Raw genomic sequence first — 22569 nt, 5'->3', positions numbered from 1 at the left:
AAAAAGCCTTGTAATTAGCTTTTCTACTTAAACATTTGATGATTCAGTGTTACTTATTCCTTTATAATTATTTGCACAATAATTTGCAGAATTGTAAGTAAATCCTACACCATTTTTTCAATGTATGAACCATTTATTAAATGCATAAAAAAACAGAAAAAAACAAAACAACAATTTAAAAAAAAAACAAAAAAAAAAAAAAAAAAAAAACTGAAAATACATTTTGAGATTATGCAAAAATTCTACAAATATGAAACTGATACAGCAGTTCTGAGAAACTAGTTGTTGCCATTAATAAAGAAAGTGACCTCAAACTATAGTCAAAATCAACAAACTCACTTAATTTGTTTTTTCTTATGAAAACATTTAGGCTTGAATAAACATTTCCCCACTCTAACGACTTCTCTAAACTTCAAGATTCAGAAAATGTGCATTTGCACATTCATCAGGTTCTTCTACAGGTTACTGATGAACGAATCCGCACATATAGCCACTAATCTAAGCCACAGATACATTATGCCTTTTTTTCACTTTAAAATTGAACACAACAAGAAAACAATCCCTCATGCAATTTGTTTCGATTTAATATCTTTTTTCAGGCCAGAATTTACTAAAAGGTGAATTAAGAGCTGCAATAACCCTGAAACACAAGAAATGAGACTTTTTTTGTGTGACTATCATGATCATGATTAGAAATTTAAATTATAAATGTAATCAATTTATCCTACCTCATTTATAGACCCATTCTTCACATTTCCTGACTGGATATCACTTGACACTGCAGGCTCTGTTCTAGTCGCAAGTTATTATAACAGCGGTCACTATTTTTGTGATAAATTTTACATTTACTGCTTGGCTTACCTACAACAGTGCAGTGATTTAAGACAGGTATAAATCACTCCTTAGAACAGCAAAAGCAAGATGGAAGAAAAAAAAGCTGGCCAAATTACCTTCAAGTCATCCTGTGTAGCACTGCAGAATGTAAATATGGTTTTAGCCACATGAAGCCTACAATAATTAACAATAATAATTGACAAACAACAATAATTTGACATAAATATGCAATGCTGATAACTTGTTTATCAATGGTGATTTTTATTTGTGACAGCCTCCAAACAGATGTGATCCAACCAAATGTGCATACAACTAACATTGTTAAGATGAATACAAAAGAATATGGTCAGCAAATAAATCCTGAGATCCTACAGACATAAAAGAGTGCAAGGGAGTGGCTTCAGGGGAAAAGTTATTTTTTTAACACTGCCTTGGTGAGCTGTTAACATTATTGTAAAGACCACTAGATGAGTTTGGTTAAATCAGTATCATTGTTGGGAGACACTAAATCATTTTAATCAATAATATTAATATCAGATAACAAGTCAGATCAGATCAGATTACAAGTTCCCCTTAACAGCCACTAGACTCATGTTTTCGGTCGGTCATTTTCGTTGGTTGAAGATAATTTTCGTCCTATTTTCCCCACCTTTTAATTTCCTTTGATGTTCTCTGAGCTGCTGGGGATCTGGGCTGCCAAAAACTTTGTGGAGTACTGAATATATGGTGGGGAATATCCACCAAACAAATTCTTATTTGGAGAGAGAAAAAAAAAAAAAAAAAAAAAAAAAATCTCTGTACTACAACCGTGGTGCGCCATAATCATCCGGCATTCTCTCAATGTTATACCTGTAAAAGAAAAAATATATATTTATTGATTTATTGATTTATGTAGGGGACAAGGTAATATTCTTCTGTTACAATAAATACAAAAATACAAATGCACACACAAATATACACAAGTGAGCTATTCCACACTTGATTACAGTTACTCGGTCAGACGATCTTTATAGAAATCCCTGTAATGTCAATAAGTGTGTCTGACTTGATGTGGCACTGCACAGACTTGAAGCAGTGCATGCCAGTTAGAAAGTTTGTCCCACTTGAGATGGTGGCGATGTTGTGTCACTGTAACGTATGCCATTAAAGTATCATGAGAGCGATTTGAGGGCAGTTGGCTGGCTCAATCTGCGCAGGTTCTTTAGAGCGGTTGGAAGGTCTGATAACAAAACAGCTGTTATACCACTGGCTAGACTCATCGATGACAACAATCATGTGCGTTTTGTGTTATTCTGACAACTTAATTTATGGTAATGCTCACAAATATGTGTTTTTATAATAGTAGTAACTTATTTTATGCATCCCTAATGTAAAAATAAAATTAAAATAAAACGGCATTTTAATGTTATTCTAATAGCATTGGCCTATGTTAAACTTTATTCATCTGTATACAGGTGCTGTATTAAGCAGTTCTTTTTACAGTTTATTGAATGAAAGGTGCTACATGAAAACATCTGAAATGTCTGTGTATTTAACAAATACTGCATCTAATCCATTTCATCTGTGAAAAAGTATGCAAACACTGCCAGAGGGTCACTACAGGAAGCAGAAAGTGTCCGACTTCAACTATTTTCCTGACTGCAAGCAGCAAGTCTCCAATCTTTTAAATCCAGTCGCAGCCTAAGTCAAACACACCTATAAACTCTTCAAAGTGGTGGTCCTTCAAAAGCAAGACTGGACACACATGGACATGCATTTACCTCTTGATAAAGCCTTTATTCAGTTTCTGCACATAACCTAGGTTTTCTCACTTGCACTTAGAAAAGAGAGTTTGAGTACCTGTGATTGGAGACGTACATGATGGGGACTCCTGGGATCTTTCGAATCCTCCTTTTTAGGTCCCTGTCCACCGTGGCCACAATGTAACACTTGTGCTAATAAAACAAATGGGAATGTTTTGGTCACGAAAGTAAAGAAAGATAGATCTAAATGGCCATTTCTACCCTGAATTAAGCGCTTTTACAATCTAAGTGCTTTTACCCATTTTTTTTTAACTGTCACAATCGGCATATAATGCAACAAAGACTGTTTAAGTCAACAGTTTTTTTTTTAAGACCTACCAATCTCTGTGTAAAAATAAAATAATCATAATACCATCTTTATTAAGGCATGTTAACCCCCCTGCAATTTGGTTCCAAATCTCAAGTGAAAACTGTTTCTAATAATGATGCTGCCATCTTACTAAAGGCATGTTCCCCTTTATAATTTAGTTCCAAATCTCAGGTGAAAAATTTTAATTTTCACTGGCTTCGCCTCTACTAGGCGAGCTTTCATGAGTGCAGTTGCCAGATATCAAGAGTTCAAATCCCCCGAATCAGAGCTTTTCTATTACAAGGATATCTGAATTCTTTGCGTCTGTGATCGCTGAATAAATGCACTTATTCAACCGCTGCTGTTTCAATAGAGAAACATAGGCTATTGCAATTTGGAATTACTATTAGGATGGTGGTGGAGCATCCATGAGGCACATTTCCTGAAATTTGTAACATTAGCTAAGAAATACCTATGTGTTCCAGCAACTAGCTCCCCATCTGAGAGGGTTTTTAGTGCCAGTGGGAACATAGTTTCATGTCACAGAGCTTCTCTTAAACCAGAGACAGTTGACAGACTTGTGTTCTTAGCTAAAAACTTATCCCAATTTAATTATTTCTCCCAGTTGCACAGTGTAAGTTGACAGAATGCACTTTCTGTACTTGTTTTGCACTACTTTAGATGTGTTCACTTAACAAAAAGCAGTAAGTGATGACTAGATTTTTTTTTAACTGCTTAAATTTTCACTAAACATTTTGTATTTACATTGTAACAATAGCTGTTCTATCCAAATTATTTTTGTTGTTTTTTTTAAAAGGGGAAAAAGATATTTTTTTTAATTATTATTATTTAAAAACAAATACAAACATATCAAGATATATATCGAATATCGTAAAAACAATATTGAGATATATATATATATTTTTTTTATATATATCGCCCAGCCCTACTTTCCATTAATTTGGGAATATGAAACAATTATAACGCAGTAGCTTACAAAGCTCTCATACCTGTGTTACTCTTTGCACCAAGCAGTCGTCAGCATACGTTCCTTTGTGTGAGCAAGGTAATCGATCAAAGCGGGGATCTTTGGCAATCCTACAAAAAAAAAAGAAAAAAAAAAAAAAAAAAACAGATCAGCATAAAAATCAAGGAGGTAAAAATAGCCACTTTCATACATAAAACCACAACAAAACGGTAAATGCATCATATCTACTATTCACATATGCAACAGCTTTCTGTTATCCTTACTGTTACCATTCCAGATGCTGACAACTTTTGATTAAACCACCAAAAAAGCACTTTAATATCCTGGAAACAGGGCTTCTCTGTCACTCTGTCAACTGCTGTGATTTTTTTTATAGAATTTGTGGGTGTCAGCGAGCCACTGTCAATATGTGGGAGACTCCTACACCTTCTGCGAGAGGTGGAATGTCTATCATCCACAAATCACAACAGAAATGCTGTTGACTCACAGACAAACTATATAAATTAATGCACAGATAAATGCCTATGTATGATAAATATCTTGCAGAAATTTGTTCTGTTCAGATGCTGACAACTTTTGACTAAATCCCCAAAAAAGCACTTTAATATCCTGGAAACAGGGCTTCTCTGTCTCTGTCAATTTCCATGATTTTCTATAGAATTTGTGGTTGTCAGCGAGCTGCTATCAATATGCAGGAGATTCCCGGACCTTCTGGGAGAGGTGAAATGTCTATCATCCACAAATCAGAACAGAAATGCTGTTGACTCTGTGATGTCATCAAACTGGACTAACTGTTCGAATGTCATTTACGGCAAATTACGTCTTATGACCACTACAGTGGCACACACTGCAACCACACTGAAATTTTACTGCAGTTACTCCTACTTAAACCAGCAAATGCTGCAGATTTGCCAGCATTTCAAAAACTGATCCTGTTCACACATGATCTCTAAACAGAAAAATGCCTTTTAAATTACAACACTGTGACAAGTCTAAGCATGACATGCTAAGGGAAAACAAAGCTAGTTATTTTTCCTATGAGCAGAGAGTACTACAACAGAACAAATTTCTGCAAGATATTTATCATGCATAGGCATTTATTTGTGCATTAAATTATATCTTTTGTCTATGTGTATTTGTGTAATGTACATTGAACTTACATACCAGGTATAATATATCTGTTCATTTTGTTCTGTGAAATAGTGAACTGTAGCATGCATTTGTGGAAACATTTGATGCTTTTAACTCAAAGAAAGCGAAATAAAACTGACTGCATCAGAAGTCTTAGTTATGCTCTCTGTCTCACCTCTTTCCCCTCCACTTCAAAGATTACGGCGTTTTTAAATGTGTGGTGGGAACTAATCAGTTTCATGAACCTTTAAGAGCCAAGGTGATGTATACTTTTCAACATGATGACCTGTGTAAATTTTGTCTTCTGGGAGGACAAGACAGGATAGTCCTTTCCTACTGACTGCATCTAATATTTTATGAACAAAGCAGAATGAAAGTTGATTTCTAGTGTTCTAGTTGAGAAAGGCATGTTTGTTGTTCCTGACGCTTGTCTGCTGTATTATATTACACAATGCACTGTGTTGTTAGGATGACTATGTTTTAGGAAATCTAACAGCGATAAACAACGACAAAATGATTAATATGGCCTATCAAATCAGAGAAGACAAGCTTTAATGTTCAAGAAATTATGGTTTTTGAGGAAAGCATTTCAGGATTTTTCTCCACATAATGGACTTCATTGGTGCCCCAATGTTGAACTTCCAAAATGCAGTACAAATGCCCCATTCCGAGCCGAGGTAGAAGGGTTTTATCTAGCAAAACGATCTGTCATTTTTTTTTTGACAAAAAAAATTTGTATACTTTTTAAGCGTGACCATTCAACGTGATTTAATAGTACGTAGTGTCATGGTCGCGCATCTGTGCTACACAAACTTTTGTGCTTAAAAAGTATACATATTTTTATTTCCTGAAAAAAAAAAAAAAAAAAAATTTCGCTAGATAAGACTCTTCTTCCTCAGCTGGGATCGTTTAGAGCTTTTTGAAGCTGCATTTAAACTAAATTTTGGAGGTTCAAAATCGGGGGAACCAATATATGGAGAAAAATCCTAAAATGCTTTTCTCAAAAACAATTTCTTCACGACTGAAGACAGAAAGACATGAACATCTTCGATGACAAGGAGTAAATTATTTGTAAATTGTTGTTCTGGAAGTGGAATTTTCCTTTAAGAGTGTGCATATTTGAAAATAAAACTATTATTTGCAAATACTTAAACTTGATTTAACAAACAATACTTACTTTACAGTTTTTCATTATTCCCTTTCAAATCTTTAATTTAAACAAATAAAAAAGGGCATTTAAGCACAAAGGATTACTACTATGCACATGCCCCCAAATATTGATTTGGTGCCCAGTGTTCAAGACACTGTTACTGTTATATGCAAGTCGTGTAAGTGTGCATTACCGCAAAGCCACTCGATACTTCATCCCTAATTTCTCAAGCTCAGCCATCACACAGTCCGTTATGCAAGGTACACCTAAATAACACAACAAAATAAATGCACAGACATGTATTAGCTTGTAAACTACAAACGTGTATTATAAGTTTAGTTTGAATGTGTATCCTCTTGTATGAAGATCAGGGGCTGTATGCATTAAAGCGCTTAAAGTAAAAACATTTATTTTAATAAACACAGGGAAATAAAACTGGCCTTCTCATTTAATTCATCAAAAATATAACCTGTTACTAAAATACCATTTTGTATTGTAAAAAATTAATACTATTACTTCATAACCTTGCAAACATTTCAGAGGTTGAGTGTGGCCATTTTTTCTGTACATCACTATAGTTCTTATGCCACAACACTTAGGTGTCATCTATTCTTAAGAGCATTTCTGATAAGTTTTATGCACATAACCCCAGATCGCATATTATAAGTAATCAGTTAAGAAATTGTGATTCTAAAAAGTTCACAAACAACTTCTTGCAATTGCTCCCTATCTACGGGCTACAATCAATCAATCAATTGTGATCCAGTCACTGTCTGAATGGGTTGTAATTTTTACATTTTGCTCTATTTTTTTCTCTATCGTCATCTGGTGTTCAAATTAAAACATAACATTGCATGTTAGTCGCCTTTAAACAGTTCAGTTCAGTTTTTTTGAAGTGGTGATTGCCCAGAAGTCAGCAAGTTCGGCTGTTTAAATTCATTCATGATAAACATACAACAAATTAAGCCTGGAATGTCACACAAAACCCAACAGTTTAAATGTAAAATCAACATAGCAGGCAAATGTAGCAATGCAGATTTGCTTGATTATGGAAAAAGAAGTAATTTAATTGACACTAATATGCAAATAACAAGAAAGTCACAAATGTAGGATATAATGAGCCAAACACTAATTTTAGGTTTTATTTTGAGGCAGAAAAAGGTTTTTTGTTAATATTGTTAATAGAACAATTCCTCCAAAAATGAAAATGACCATTTACTCATCATGTCATTCCTCGTCAATCCTGTATGATTTTCATTCTTCTGTAGAACAGATAAGTTAAAGGTGAACCTTTTTTTTTTTTGGTTGAATATATTCTTTTGTGAGGAGAAAAAAAGAAGTCATCTTACGAGTTCAGAGCGACATGAAGGTGAGTAAATTATGTTCTAGGTCAGGGGTCACCAGACCGGGTCCTGGAGGTCCGGTGTCCTTGCAGAGTTTAGCTCCAACCCTAATCAAACACACCTGAACCAGCTAATCAAGGAGTAACTAGGTATACTTGAAACTTTCAGGCAGGTGTGTTGAGGAAAGTTGGAGGTAAACTCTGCAGGACACCGGCCCTCCAGGAACAAGTTTGGTGACCCCTGTTCTAGGTGAACTATCTTTGTCCTGATCAGCAACAGCACTTGCACACAGAATGCATTCTTCCTTTTGAACCTATATACAGAGAACTTCTTGTAACAGTGTGCAAGGTTTTTTAAATATCCATAATAATAATAAAACTGGGCATCATTCAGTAAACGACTGAGGATCACACACTTGCAGACTTCAAAGTCGTCAAAAGTCAAACTGCAAAGTCAAACTCTTGCAGAAATGTGCGCCTTGTTGCTAGAAGACGCTTTTCTGACTAGCAGACTCCAATATGCAGACTGGCTCTGACTTTCAGCAACTAGCATCAACTTCTCCAGACTGTAAATTAGCGGAAAATCGTATCATGTAGTGTATTCCAGGCTTTAAGTTCATATCACTTGACAAGCCATGTTAAATCGTAACACCCTTCAGGTACTTTTGCTCAGGGTACTTTCAGATGTATTTCAGTATAACAACTATAACAACATTAAGTTAAACTAAAATAAAATAAATTAAACAAAAATTAAATTAAGTTACCGGAGGAAAAGTTCTATTTCTGCTGTTCTGTTTCATCTACTGTAGAGTGAATTTGCATTTTCATTCTGCCTGTTGCTGTTTTGCAGCATGGAAATCAACCAACTGGCTCACCCTTTTGTTAAAAAAAAATGGTTAAAAAGGAAGACATTTTATTTTATTGAAAGCTTATTGCTTTGATGATTTTACCATAGATGCTCATTTTTTTATTAAAAATATCACATTGCTAAACATAATTTTTTAAAAGGTTTTTAAGAGTATTAAACAGTTTAACTTAACTTCACATGCAGTTATGAAGCGGTTTAGTTTTTTAGCTAAAATCTTGGTTCATTCCAGTTAATTTACCAGAAGTGATCTGCTTTGATGATTGGTTCTGTGAGGATGCGCACTGTTAGAGAAACTGTGCTACGTTTCATAGACTACCAAGTAAATAAAAGATACAAATCTTGTGGTGTATGGTGTAAACTCTGTATAAATACAGCATCACTTAAGTTTAATGCTGCTGCACATGAATTTCTACACATTAGCACTGATGAAAGTAATTCTGAGAAAAGAATGTGGAGACTTACATTTAGCATAGAGGCAGTCCATCATCGACTGGACAACATCTAATTTGGCCTTAATAGAAAAGTTGATAAAGTTGGTATCAACAAGGATGTAATAAGGAGGTCCAAGCTGGGTGTTGTATTGAAAGAACATACAAGATGGGTACTTTGCTCTGGGAGGGAAAAAAAAGGGTTGAGGCATAGATTATTATATACAATTAATGTAAACACACATACAAATACAAAGTATTACTTAACATATTACTGTAATTATCGCTACAGGAATTATATCGAAATTTAAGAGAACAGAAGTTCAAAATTCATTTTCTGTGATGACATGTACGTGATGTTCGACTAGGCCTGGCAGAAGTTATAAATTGGATTTTTGACATTCTGATACTTAAATCTTACAAAGCGATGATAATTTACCTAAAAAAAACTTGGTAATACCACTGGTACAGATTGTACAGTTGGACAGATTATTGTGTGTTCTATTTGGTTCATGAAACTTATGGACCCCATTGGCTTTCATTGTAGGGACAAAAACAGCCAATTAATTCAAATTAGGGTTTCTATGGATCATAGTTGTTCTGTGATCCTTACAAACCAGCGCCATGAAAATTAAACATTGAAGCTATTTTAAATCATTTATTTGTAAAAAATAATTGAAAAGAGAACAATTTGTTAAATCGCATGCACATCTTCTGCACACACATACACACAGTTTTTTTTTTCGCATTTTTTTTTGTGCTTGGATGGACACATACCTGCAAAATTCTCTCAAAATAGCCGACTCAGCAAGCTTTTGTTCAGCAAGCTGTTGGTGGTCCCATTTGATTACTGACTGTTCAATTATTATTAATCATTTAACTTTATTACTTAGGTTATTAGTCTTTGCTGCATCGAAGTAGCTACTTTGTTAGGTAATAAATAGAAAGCAAAGTTACATTAGCATCACCAGTAAAATTCTGTTTTCTGTACCATAGTAAAACTATTGTAACTATTTATTTTGATTTTTTCATTTACTTTTTTAAATTGTAAAAATAAAAAGTAAGTGTTATCTTATTTATTTATTTATTTATTTATTTAAAAATACTAAATCAAATACAGCTGCAAGCACCATGGGGGCAAGCACAACAGAGGCAGAATGAAGAACTAAGCATGGCTGGGAGCATAAGACTAACTGCAAAAATTAGTAGTTAAAGACATTTTTAGATTATTACTGTCGAAATGGCTGAAAAATCACAAATACAATCACTAGTAATACAATTTCATTGCTAATGGATACAAAAGGTGCCTTCACACTTCATACTCACACATACTTGCCCCTAATAAAATTAGCTAATTATTAATGGTATCAATAATTAGATGTAAGCAATATTAGCACAGAGCTTTCAAATATTGATCAATTAACACTGCATAAAAAGATGAAATGAATGGAATCGAAGAAAATAAACACATAATGCACAGATCTGTTTTGATATCTAACAGTTTTGGTAAAGGAAAAAAGAAATATGACATTTTAAATTTGGCTTAATTTTATTTGATTTGAAAACATGGTTTCAAAACTTGTCTGGTACAGCTAAATACTCTGTCATTTTAAATTAAGTTTAATTTACCATTACAGAATCTAGTAGTAAAATGCTTTATTAAATTGACTATGGAGAGGCCATACAGAGTATGCATGCGCATAGCATAGCTAGACAAGAGGAGCATTTAAGGTTTATAAATATTTTTATTTAATTATTTATTTATTTTTTAGAAAATAAAAATCGTTGGGATCGTTTAGAGCCCTTTAAAGAATCAGAATCAGAATCATGTGCTTTATTGCCATGTATGTTTACACATACTAGGAACTTGTTGTAGTGACAAGCTCCACAGTGCAATAGAATGACAGTGACAACTGCATTGCAACTGCATTTTGGACGTGTAAACTCACGGGCACCACTGAAGTCCACTATATGGAGAACATTTGTCAAATGTTTTCCTCAAAAAACATAATTTCTTTACGACTGAAGAAAGGCAGGCATAAACATAACATTTTCTGTAAATGTTTGTTCTGGAAGTAAACTACTCCTTTAAGATTTATGTGCCTCTAAGAATCACTGATTAACATTTTAAAGTCCCAAATATTTTACTAACAGCTATTCTATATTTGGAGAAACAATTAGAATAGATATATAGTCAAGGTATATACTGTGAGTCTGTGATGTTGATATAACATGCCATTCAGATGCAATTTCAGCAATGTATAAATCATCATGCATCAACATGCAAAGTAACACAAATGCAATCAGAAATATAGAATTCAAACTTACACTTCTTGTTCTTTAATGGCTGAGGGATCTTCTTTTTTTTTCTTTTGTGTTTTTGCCCTGTCCTGTTCTTTTCTGGACAAAGAAAAATAAAAAAGCAAGGTTATGAGATGCTAGTTTTTAGAAGGCTGTTTCATGTACAAGACGCAGGACGAGAGCAAAAAGGTCATGCATGTCAGATTTTATTTCTTGTCACATCGCCAGACCCACTGCAAGTGTGAAATGTACCTTTACCTAGGGTTAAAAGCATGGTTTAGAACAACGATAACCTGGTTAAAGTGCAGTATGAAAAACCTTAAAAATACCTTTGGTACTCATACACTATGTGACTAGCTTTGTGGCTGCTCTGGGTTTGCGCTCAACCAGAGTGTGAATACCAAACTGAGTGGAGTTATCGTTGCTTATTGTGCTAGTTATTGCCACAAATTTGCCATAATTGCCAGGACATGAAATGTTTTTCTTTGGACAGGGATGATGCAATAATTGGTAGGACACTTGTGTGTGATCAAGAATATTCCAATGTACAAATAAGCTTTCCTTTGATTTCTCTGCCCTCGTTTTTTCCCCCCTTACATCCTAAAGAAGGTGGAGCTAAAACACGAAGAAAGGAAACAAGGCAAGGATGCACAAATAATTAATGAGATGCAGCCACATAGTCTTGATTGGGTTGGTGTAAAGCAGCAAGATTCTACACCAGTCAAGCTTCACACTTCACAATGTGACTATTAAAGATCTAGTGTTTAAAAGTACTTTACAGAGAACATAAAGAAAGGCCAGCATTGAATGTTTGTTCCCCAAAATGGGTACAAGTCAGGGGAAATGTTCTATTGGCTGGTGAATTTCATAATGTGACATGCCAGCTAGGTGATCACTTCACTGTGGATTAGTTGAATATGTAAACTGTGGCACAAACTTCTGTCAGTAACATCACTTTGTGGTAAAAACCATGTTTGTATGATCAAAGAAGCATTTAAAGAGATTAATGTGGGCTTCAATTACTGTCAGGTGCCAACAGAGTGGTTGTACTGTTTAATACGCTCAAGAGACGCTTTCTCCAGCACACAACGCACATTATAATTATGTGCATATTTCCATTATTTAACAGTTTGTCATAACCATAAACAAGTCGTGGTAAAAAGAAAAAAAAAAAAACATGCTAGAATGTCAAATAGACGGAATGCAACAGGCATTTTCGAGCATCATAAAATTTATGCCAGAAATTATATTTATAACAGTAAATATAATGGGATGTTTTTTTTTTTTTTTTAAATAAATAATGCTTTACATTTAGGCCCAACAGGAAAAATAAATGGCGATAACATGTTACTGTGCTCAGAGGACTAAATGTTTGTGTTCCTACAATGTTTGTGTTATCTACAGTCTCAAATTACGTTTACTGTACACTGCACTATGCACCGTACACACCCCTTTACACTGCTGAAAGTGTGAAAATTCACATTCACCCGCACAAGAATAAAGTTAATTTTAAAATATATTAAAATAAACACAACATATTAGTATTACAATAAACAAAACCTCGACAGGTCATTTGTAACGATTTCATTCTTTTTTCTCATTCGTGACACCCTATCAACATCAGCAACTTGTGAGAAGCCTTTTAAGTGATGTGTTGCTTATAGATAAATAATAATAATTAGTAATAATAAAATTAATAATGATGATACTCACATCCTCGCATCCTTTAAAGTGATCATTCTTTTCATTGCAGCATATTTTTTCTGTTTCTTCGCTTTTCCCTAATTCAGACAAAGACAAGTTGCCATTCAGTCAAAGACGAAATAAAACTACTGTGTACATTATTAAACATTATTGAGATAAACACTTTATTTTACCATGACGAGTGAATATGCCAAAGATTAGCACCGTACTCCTCGTGTGTTACACTTTGCGACAAAGAGTCCTTTGACGTCACTATTATGCGACACATTACACATTTTACTTACGCCGCGTCATTTCCTGCGTCATCTATGCTAGCGCTAGATCCTGCGGTCTTTCCGGTACTCAGTAGACATCCATCAAGGTAAATATCTAAAGACAATACTGCAGCTGTTGTGTAAATATAAATAGTAAACTGTCGTACAGTACTTTTAAGGCTTATTGATTACTTTTAACTGCATTGTGGGTATTTCAGTACTGAGTGTTGTTTTTGTGATTATTCTATGTCGCATATGTTCTTTTTATGCCATTGTGATTCAGAGTTCAAGATATGTAGGTTTTTATTGTTATTTAGGTCGACAACGCATGCTAACATTTTTCAGGGACTTTAGTTTTGTGTATTTTGCTTCACTGTTATGCACCGATGTAATAGTTTTAACATTAAAGTCTGTACTGATAACAGGACTTTCATGTTTAAAGACCAAAATGACATTATGGCAGAGCTGCAGTAATTATTTAACACTATCTGACACTCGTGCAATTAAGGGTGCACGTGTACATCGCCGAGGCGTCAGTTGGTATTGTAAAGTATTCATGTGAAAGTATTAATTTTTTCACATAATGCTATGTTGCAGCATTTTGCTAAAATGCTTCATTTTTTGACATTAGTCTACTCTCTATACCCTATAATGACAAAGCAAAATCCAAGCCATGGGGCAAAGCAGATTTGTGGTAACCTTGCACCTATATTGAAAAGAAAAACTGAAAATGCGTACCAGAGCAAAAACAATTCCATGAGGTCAAAGGGACAGAGACAGGATTCTGTTGAGACACAGATATTGAGAAGGCTACAAAACATTTTCTGCTGCATTGGAAGCTTCCCAAGAGCACAGTGGGCTCCATAATCCTGACATGGAAATAATTTGGAACAAGCAGAAGTGTTCAGGAATTGAGCTGGTTATCCAGCCAAACTGAACATTCAGGGGCGAAGTGACCAAGAACCTGACACATGTGTGTAGATGGGAGAAACTTGCAGAAGGACAACCATGACTGCAACACTCCACCAACCTTGCTTTATGCCTGAGTGGCCAGATGGAAACTTGGAATTTGCGAAAACTTTCAGGCTATGAGAAAAATAATTTTTGGAATTGAGTCCTCTGTCTGGAGGAAACCAGGTTCTGCTCATCATCTATGTAACATTATCTCAATGCTGAAGGTAGCAGCATGCTGTATTTCGGAGGCAGAAACTGGGGGACCAGTCGCCGTAGAAGGAAAGCTGAATGTAGCAAAATACAGAGATATCCTTAAAGTGATCGTTCACCAATAAATAACAATTAAGTCATCATTTATTCACCCTTGTGTTGTTATGAAACTGTATTTTATAAATTTCTTTTAAAATTTTTTTTTTTCTTATGCTGTACATAAAAGAAGATATTTTGAGATATATATATATTTTTTCTCAGTATGATGGAAGTGATTGAGCTCCAATATTTTTTGGTTTCCAACTTTCATCAAAATATCCTTTTATTTTGCAGAATGTATGCAGAAAATCCGCAAATCAAGGTGTGCAAAGCTTGTCACATTATACCCTTGACCTGAGGCTTTAACCGCTGCTAAATGTCCTTCAGCAAAGTATTAAAAGAAAAGTTCACCCAAAAATGAAAATTGCATCGCGACCTAACAGCTAGAGGCTCCCTGCATTGGAAGCGACAAAGCAACCGTTTCAGATCATTTGTCATTTTTATCATACATCTATAAATAGAATTTGCTGCTGGATATTTGTCACTCACGTTGCTGTGCATCTAGCGTAGACAGAATTTTATTGTCCCTAGTCGCATCGCATCAGCTGGTGACAATGAAAGGGTTTGAATACTTTCTGAATGCACTGCTAATATTTGTACTTAAAACAATCAAACAGTGCTTCACAAATCCTAAATTATGTGTATGCTGTGCTTTTCCCCAGTAGGAGAAGATATGGGAGAGGTACTCAGGACCAGATAGGACAACAGAAAGCAAGGCAGACCCTGCGCTCACAGAGGTCTGAGTGGAGCCTAAACATGGTCTAATGGACCGTCTCTTTTTACTGACCTTCGTCTTCTGTTCAGTCTCGTGGATTTTCTTCTGGGAGGTGCGCTGGAAGAAAGGCAAGGAAAGTCAGATTGAAGAATGGCTCCAGAGACACAGCCTATCCGAATACAAGTATTTGTTTGAAGGTTAGTTAAACACTTTAAAAACAGACTCTTTCAGTTTTATAGATTTGCCTCACCTGCGTTGTTTAAAATATTAGAAGTATTGGTTTAGAACATTGGAATTTCCTCTTGTTATAAAATGTAAAGCATAGTCAAAGGTCAAGTAGTATCCACTGCTAAGGAACATATTAAGCAGAATCACTAATAATACCTCAGACTATTAGGGCTCAAACATGTAAGGACTTGAAATTTTAACTCATTTTCACACTTGAAATAGTTAACTGTAGGTCATTCTAAACCAAAACGGGATCCAGGGTTATCTTATTATGTTTTACACTGCTTATACTTAATACAGCATTAACAGTTAATTCTGGTTATTCATAATCATACGTATCACACTGTACATTGCTAAACCCTGGGTTAGTTGTCTTATTTGCAAATTTGCAGTGTCAACAATCATGATTGGATAAACACAAAAACCTTTGGTTTTCAACTAAAATGGGTAAAATTCAACAGTTTGGACATAGAGTGGTGTTGAGATCCCCATATCCCCTCTGGGATTTAACCCTTTAAGCCTAAAGGGTACACTGGAAACACCCCTCCCCCGAACTAAGTAACCCCTAAATGGAATAACACACAATATTTACATTTTTTATTTTAAAGCTAAGAATCTAAGCTTTTTAATGAATTTATTTTGTCCAGGTCTTAACTGAACTCTTAACTTAAGTGCTGAATAGTCCCTCTAAAATAGAGTGTACTGTGGGCAAGACACCCCCCCTCCACGAAAGTATTACTAATCATATTTTTCAAACCACTGCCTTGATCAACAAAAAATGGATATCATTTGAAAGATTAAAGTCTGAACTTTACAATGCAGTTATTTGCTGATAAATTAAATAAAAAATAATTTACATAATTTACAAAATATGTGCTGTAATATGTCAGAGACATCATACTGAGAATGTCTAAATGTAATTTTTTCCCTAAAAAATATAGAAAGATTTCTACCATACCTTTTGACTGTCACCACAAAATGTAATACGCATACAGCACACATATTGGCGAACATTACCAAAACAGAATTGTCCTCTTACCTTATTTCTGTCCTGACATATTGAATGTCAAATGTCCCTGGAGTGCACAAAATTTTCTTACACTTTTATCTGCTATTTCACAGCAGGAGAATGTCCAAATGAATTTTTTCCCCCTAAAAATACAGAAAGTTTTCTATCAAATGATAGATTTGTCCTGGAGTTGTGAGTCATTATTTTTGCGAATGTCACTCAGAAAAAGCAACAAACACTAAAAACACAAAACACTAAGTGCATAAATATAATTTTTTGTAAGAAATAAAAAATAAAAAATTACCCATCGTTTCGCTAGATAAGATCCTTATTCCTCGGCTGGGATAAAATTAGAGCCCTTTGAAGCTCCATTGAAACTGCACCACTAAAGTCCCCTCTATGGAGAAAGTGCTCTATGGAATGTTTTCCTCAAAAAAACGTAATTTCTCTGTGACTGAAGAGAGAATGGGCGTTCCTTCATGGGCTGCGTGCAGTAGACCAATCACAGCAGACTGGGTCATTGAACCAATAACCGCACATTAACGGCATGCAAAGGAGGGGTTTGGAAAAATGTATCGTTGAGTGAATTGTTTAGGAGTCATTCAACAAATAAGGTAATAATAAATAATATAATAAGACAATGAAAGTGTTTTTTGACCTTGCATGCATATCAGCCTGTTTACTGGGGACTCCCAAAACCAAAATATGAACCTTTGATAATCCATATAAATCTGCTCTTAAGAAAACAGTGATGTCATCACCTAGCTCAATTCAATTCTCATCCTGTCGTGTCTGTGCAATCAGTCAGTAATGTTGCCAAATAATAGGTATCCCCAACAAAGCAGTCTCAAAGGTAAGAGTGGCAAGAAAATAAAAAACAAACAAACAAACAAACAAACAAAAAAAAGCCTTGGGAGAATCCAGGCTCAGTTGGGGGGACAGTTCTCCTCTGGCCAAATTAATCAACATGGTGTGTCTTAATTCCAGGCTGCTTCAAAAGTCATTTAGAATGTTTCATTCCGTTCTTTTGGTAGCCTTTAAATGGTGCAACAATGTTTTGTGTTTTGTGTGCTACAGTTGTGTGACCTGTCCTACGAGTATAAAATGTATGTTACATGTCTGAAAACAACCACAAGTGGTGTAGCTCATAATTTCAACAGGCATGTGACTGGCAAAGGTCGGTAATGTTGCATACAGGGCACAAAATCTAACTTTTAGCAAAAAAAAGTTCAGACAGTTTTTTTTTGTTTTGTTTTTTTGCACAAAATGGCAGACACCCGTTTCTTAAATTTTGTTTATGTAGTTCAGTAACACTTAATCCATTTTCAATGTAACTTCACAACATCATTAAATATCAGTTTCCACCAGCTACAGAATAATAAGAGCTATTAGATACGGAGATGCAAACTCATCAGGTGAAAAAGGTGTCAAAGATGTGTCAGTACAACCAATAAAACCAGTTAGATAGCAGCAGAGGACCACTTAGCTCATTTGCCATAATTATTTTTTATGTTTTGCATTTGCATTATTAAAAGACTATAACAAATTTGATCAAGTTTATTGTACTGAAGTATTAAATATAGCATAACATTTAGACCAAGGGGAGATTTTTAAATTAGCTTAAACCCTGACAGCCTAAAAGTCTTAAATAACTTTTAACTGCTTGAAAAGAGAAAAAATTAAGTTAATTGTTAAGGCTAATAATGTAATAATTTTAATAATGGTTCTCTGCATGTCAAACAAAACTGTTCTTCAGATTGTGAATTGATTACATACAGAAAGTGAAAGCTAGTGTGTAGAACTCAATCAGTTAACTTGCGCTAAACAAATGCTCATTGTGTTTTGAAGGATATTGAGTGGGGGTTGTGTGTGCCATTGATTATCCGAACACAAACAAACGGCTCTGTCTCACACAAATGCAAAACTGTCATATTGTTAGCATGTAAGCAGACTAACCAGTAAGATCCAGAAATCACTTGTGAGCTACTACATCAGCAGAAACGGTGTATGCTTAGCATTTCTCCAACTTTGATTCATGTCCCTCTTTTTCGCTAGGACTATGAGAATAAATAAACAAAAAAATGACACTTCTTTTTACTAGTGTACACTTCATATGCTGTAAGTAAATAAAAAGTGTTTTGATTAGATGTTCTATGCGCTTCACTGACATGTACACAGTGGCTGTTCACAAAACCACAAGTGCACATGAAATGCACCATTTGGGGCAGAGCCTCATATCTCCCTCAATTTTTTAGGGCAACTGCTTTTGTACAGTTTTGTACTATTCAGTAAAGTTAGAAAAAGTGTAGATTTAGTTGGGAAAATGCACAATATTCTAGGATAGGTTGTCCATGTAGGCACTGCATGGTTGTTGTTGTTTTTTTCAGTTTAGTGGTAACAGTTTTTTTCTTTTTTAAAACCTTGTTAAACATTATATTATAAGATCTATTATCATGGTATAAAAATTAAAGTAGGTAAAACACAATCAAGGTATAAAATTAAATTATAAACCAATAATCCTGTTATTGGTGTCAATAATCCTAAAATATTGTTCATGATAAAAATCATGTTATTCATTTTATTTGTTTGTTTTCTTTGAATTATTTTACTTCAATTAAAGATGTTCAGACTCTGGAGGAGCTGAGTTTATGTGTGCTGTCTCGAGTGGAGGAAGTGGTAAAGGAGAAGCATCACTGGAGGGAGATTACTGAGGCCCAAGTGCAGCTGCTCAGAGACTTTGCCTTCCAGGAGTGGCTTTGTTCCCAGAGCCTGGAGCACTACTATCACACGTGAGTTCACATACAAGTCATTGTCATTGAAACAACATAAACAGCTATGCATACATCTGCATTCTAGTAAGAGAATGAGAAAATACGATTGTATTGTTGGTGATTTCAGAGTTTGTTTATTGTGATGACAGTGTGATAGATGGAAAAATGAGAGAGTGTTTTGTAAATCCAGGTTTAAGTGTACCCTTAAATGATGATGATGCTCCTTACTATGTTATTTCTGAGAAAGTACAGCTCCTGTAGTCGTCTTTGACGTGTCCGCCTGCTTGATAAATGGCAGAGAAATCAGCATGTTCCACAAACATCCATTCATCCGTCTATTCTTCATCTTTTGGCAGCCTGAAGACCCTGGGCTGCACTACCCTGGATGATCTAGCACAGTTTGACAGCCAGCTTCAGCTCTCTCTAGCAGCGTGGGGCTATTACTACGAGGATTACATCAAACTGTCCACAGGTGTGAGGGTCCTCCAGGCATCTAAGAGTAGCAGAGATCAAGACTACGAGATTCAGTTGGTGCACAGCCTTGCTGAGAGGCGGCTGAATGAGAAGTGGTCTATTGGTATGTATCTTATTGTTAGAATTGATTTATTCTTATTTAAGCAGTTTGTCAAAAAAAAGGGTCAAAAACAGAGATCAAAATATCCATCTAGTGCATGTTTATAAAGCAGCCAGCCCTGTAGCTGGGGTATGCAGGGCCTTGATGCAGTTTATAGCTCTAGTCCTCCTCTGGTATAATTGTGTTCAGGGGCAAAGTCTCTTTCAGCTATAGGCTGGGGGCCCCTAGAATCATCACCTCCTTTCTTCCCCTGAAAGCATCATAGTGGGAGACAAAAACACATTTTAAGTGAACAGCCCTTAGTGAGATGCAACGCAGAGGCCATTAATGTATTCCAGATAGAATACAAGACTTGACTTAACCCCTAAATCTGCCTCAGGAAGACTGGCAAACTAAATTGCTCTAAATGAATTGCATTTGGCCAGTGAGAGAGCAATAAAGCATACAATAATGACTTCTAAAGCTGTGTTTGGTCAGACCTGTTCAGTGATTCTGTCTGCAACAATACTTGTTTGTCTTTAAAGGGATCTTGATGCTATTTTCAAAGATCACTATTTTGTGTATTTGGTGTAATAGAACATGTTGGCATGCTTTAAATGGGTCATTGATTACGATTAGTGATATCACAAACCCTGAAATTTACATAAACCTTGCCCCTTGGAGCATGGAACCAAGGGGGTGGGGCCATTTTATGTTGTAGCAAGGACGTAAACAAAGGGCAGTGCTGTTTGGCTTCGCTAGCCATTTAGCAAATTCAAACTTGTCCGTCAAATGCCTACAAACACCTACAAAGTTCTTTTTATCCCACCAGCGAACTTCGAAAGTTGGTGTTTGTTGGCATTTATTTGATCAGTGTAAACTATTCTTTGATTATAGCTTTGGAGCTCGTTTAGCAACAGGCACGCTAAATTTGGTTCAGTGTTTGATTTAGCCATTGTAGTAAAGCCATGGTTAGTAATGGGCTCATAGTCCTGGTGACAGATATTTGGCTACACGTGTTTTTCAAAGATAAAACTAACGATGCTATACAGTCATTAGAGATCCACAGTCTGTAATCAGTACTAAATTTTAAAACTTTAGTACTAAAACTTTAGTATAGGATAAAACTGTATAAGATAATATAAACAGCAGTAGCATTTACAAATAACAGAGTATCTAAAAAAAAATTGAGACAACTACAAGAAAACAAACAAAACAAAGCAAAAAAAACATTGTGAAATGTCGTGCTTGCATAGGTTTTTTCTTGATCCTCTTCAGTAATATTCTCTGGGTCTGTCTTGGGCTCAAATTGATAAGTACAATAAGAGATGTGACATTTCTGGACAACATGCAATAGGCGGTTAGCGAATCAAAAAAACACTGGGCCAGCTAACCAATCTGAGCTCATTGCGAATTTCTGAGGGAGGAACCAGAAAGTCAACAGTTTTTAGGAGAATGGAAAAGCGGTGTAGAATAAAGGAAAAATATGAACACGTGACAGTGCACCCCATAAACACAATCCTTTAATGTTCAAAAAGCTCATTATTTTTAACGCACTGTATATTATTGTAGCTCTTCTATGCCCAGTCTTCCTAAAATGTGTTGATTTCTACAAAGCCTCTCTTTCCGAAAAGCTCAGTGTGCTCTGATTGGCCAGCTGGGTGAACCAGTGCGTTGTAATTGGCCGAACATCTAAAGCGTGTGGTAATAAATAGGCTTCAGCTTCCAAAGCAATTATAAAGACAGTTAATAGTCACCTTTATTTATATACCGCCTTTAACAATACAGAATTGTGACAGTTAATAATGTCATCAGTTTTACCATATCAGTTCGAGCCCGAGTCAGATTCTTAAAATGCAGATGACCAAGCCTAGTAAAAGCTGCATGTGACGCCGCCAGTGTTAAAGCATAATGGGTGCATGCTGCTTCAACTTTGCTTGGGCTTCCTGTGTGAAACAGAACATGTAGTGCATTAAGGTTTGTCATCTTTTCACACAGCGGACACAGAGGATACTATGTGTTTGTAAACATAAAGCCATATCCACACTTGTGATCATAAGAACGACAAACAGTATGCGTTACTCTACACTTCACCAAACTCTGCATTTGAACAGTCTGTAGCAAGTAATAAAACACACTTGTGGACTTTCATTCAGAAGCACCAGATTGTTCTAGCAAAGTTGGAATTGCCTCCTTTTTTTTTTAGAAACAGCCTTTGTGCACTGGCCTTGTACTCTCCTAGCTTCAGGAAACTGTCCTCCGTAAAATGCTCCACAACATGGCGACAACAACACTACTGCAATACATGAAACCATGCCTTGTGTATACATTTGGTTGCCATTATGCAAATATTTCCTCATAGTGACATATGTGAGGGAGAATTTGATTAGCCTTCTCTTTTAAGTCTTGTGACTTTGCAGATCTTATGCACGCACAAACAGCTACATAACACACTAAATTAAAAGTAAGGCATGAGAACGCATCATATGACCTCTTTACATTGTTTGAGTCATTTAATTAATTGAGAGTAATCAGATGAGCATATCTTGTAATTAAGTTGAATAAATTTAATGATTGGCAGTCCTAATTGTTACTCAATATAAATTTTGGTTTAATGCAATTACAATACCCTCTGTCCACTCCCTGGGGAGAGCATTGATTAAAAAATGACAAGGGATTTAACATTTGTATAATGTTCATTTAAATGTCAGTAAAATGTCTTAAATGAGAGCAGGAAGTACTAAATTCGTAAGGTGGCATTAAATGTTGCATGCTTTACTAAAAGCTAATGTTTCTCACTGTTTTTTCTGTTGTGTTTTTGATTTAAGTCGATCTTCTGAGATCTTATCTTTAAATCATAAACTCACTTTATTTTCATCACTTTCACAGAAAACCTGAAAAACTTGCTTCCAAAGTAAATGTATGATATATATATTCCT

The 22569-nt window shown here is 35.3% G+C and overlaps 2 protein-coding genes across 4 annotated transcripts in view; one reads left to right on the top strand and one right to left on the bottom strand.

The window, feature by feature from the left end:
• Nucleotides 1–1607: 1607 nt before the first annotated feature.
• On the bottom strand, nt 1608–13129 carry fcf1 (FCF1 rRNA-processing protein). Its single transcript, XM_051133101.1, has 8 exons — nt 13011–13129; nt 12847–12914; nt 11161–11232; nt 8867–9015; nt 6388–6460; nt 3936–4023; nt 2674–2768; nt 1608–1683 (listed from the first exon to the last, which is right to left on the bottom strand). Exons 1-8 carry the CDS (start codon nt 13011–13013, stop codon nt 1635–1637), a joined length of 597 nt encoding a protein of 198 aa, XP_050989058.1. The 5' UTR covers nt 13014–13129; the 3' UTR covers nt 1608–1634.
• Nucleotides 13117–22569, top strand: part of arel1 (apoptosis resistant E3 ubiquitin protein ligase 1) — a 31135-nt gene continuing 21682 nt past the window's right edge. Inside the window, exons 1-4 of one of the 3 annotated variants that reach the window (XM_051133097.1) lie at nt 13117–13198; nt 15017–15266; nt 18927–19095; nt 19434–19654. In XM_051133097.1, coding sequence (XP_050989054.1) covers nt 15119–15266; nt 18927–19095; nt 19434–19654 — 538 coding nt within the window. In that variant the 5' untranslated portion in view covers nt 13117–13198; nt 15017–15118. Of the gene's footprint in view, nt 13199–15016; nt 15267–18926; nt 19096–19433; nt 19655–22569 lie in introns of those variants that run through there. The other 2 variants (XM_051133098.1, XM_051133100.1) reach the window with 2 other exon arrangements.

Source organism: Labeo rohita, chromosome 17 (genome assembly GCF_022985175.1).
Source record: "Labeo rohita strain BAU-BD-2019 chromosome 17, IGBB_LRoh.1.0, whole genome shotgun sequence".
In the NCBI taxonomy this organism is placed as follows: Eukaryota; Metazoa; Chordata; class Actinopteri; order Cypriniformes; family Cyprinidae; genus Labeo; species Labeo rohita.
This window is presented reverse-complemented; position numbering and strand designations above follow the sequence as displayed.

What these genes read in the sequence shown, in the direction of transcription:
- fcf1 (XM_051133101.1), bottom strand. An exon ending in GGACTGCCTCTATGCTAAAT is followed by an intron (nt 6,461 to 8,866) that starts GTAAGTCTCCAC and finishes TGTGTTATTTAG; the next exon opens with GTGTACCTTGCATAACGGAC. An exon ending in ATGTACGTCTCCAATCACAG is followed by an intron (nt 1,684 to 2,673) that starts GTACTCAAACTC and finishes TTTCTTTTACAG; the next exon opens with GTATAACATTGAGAGAATGC.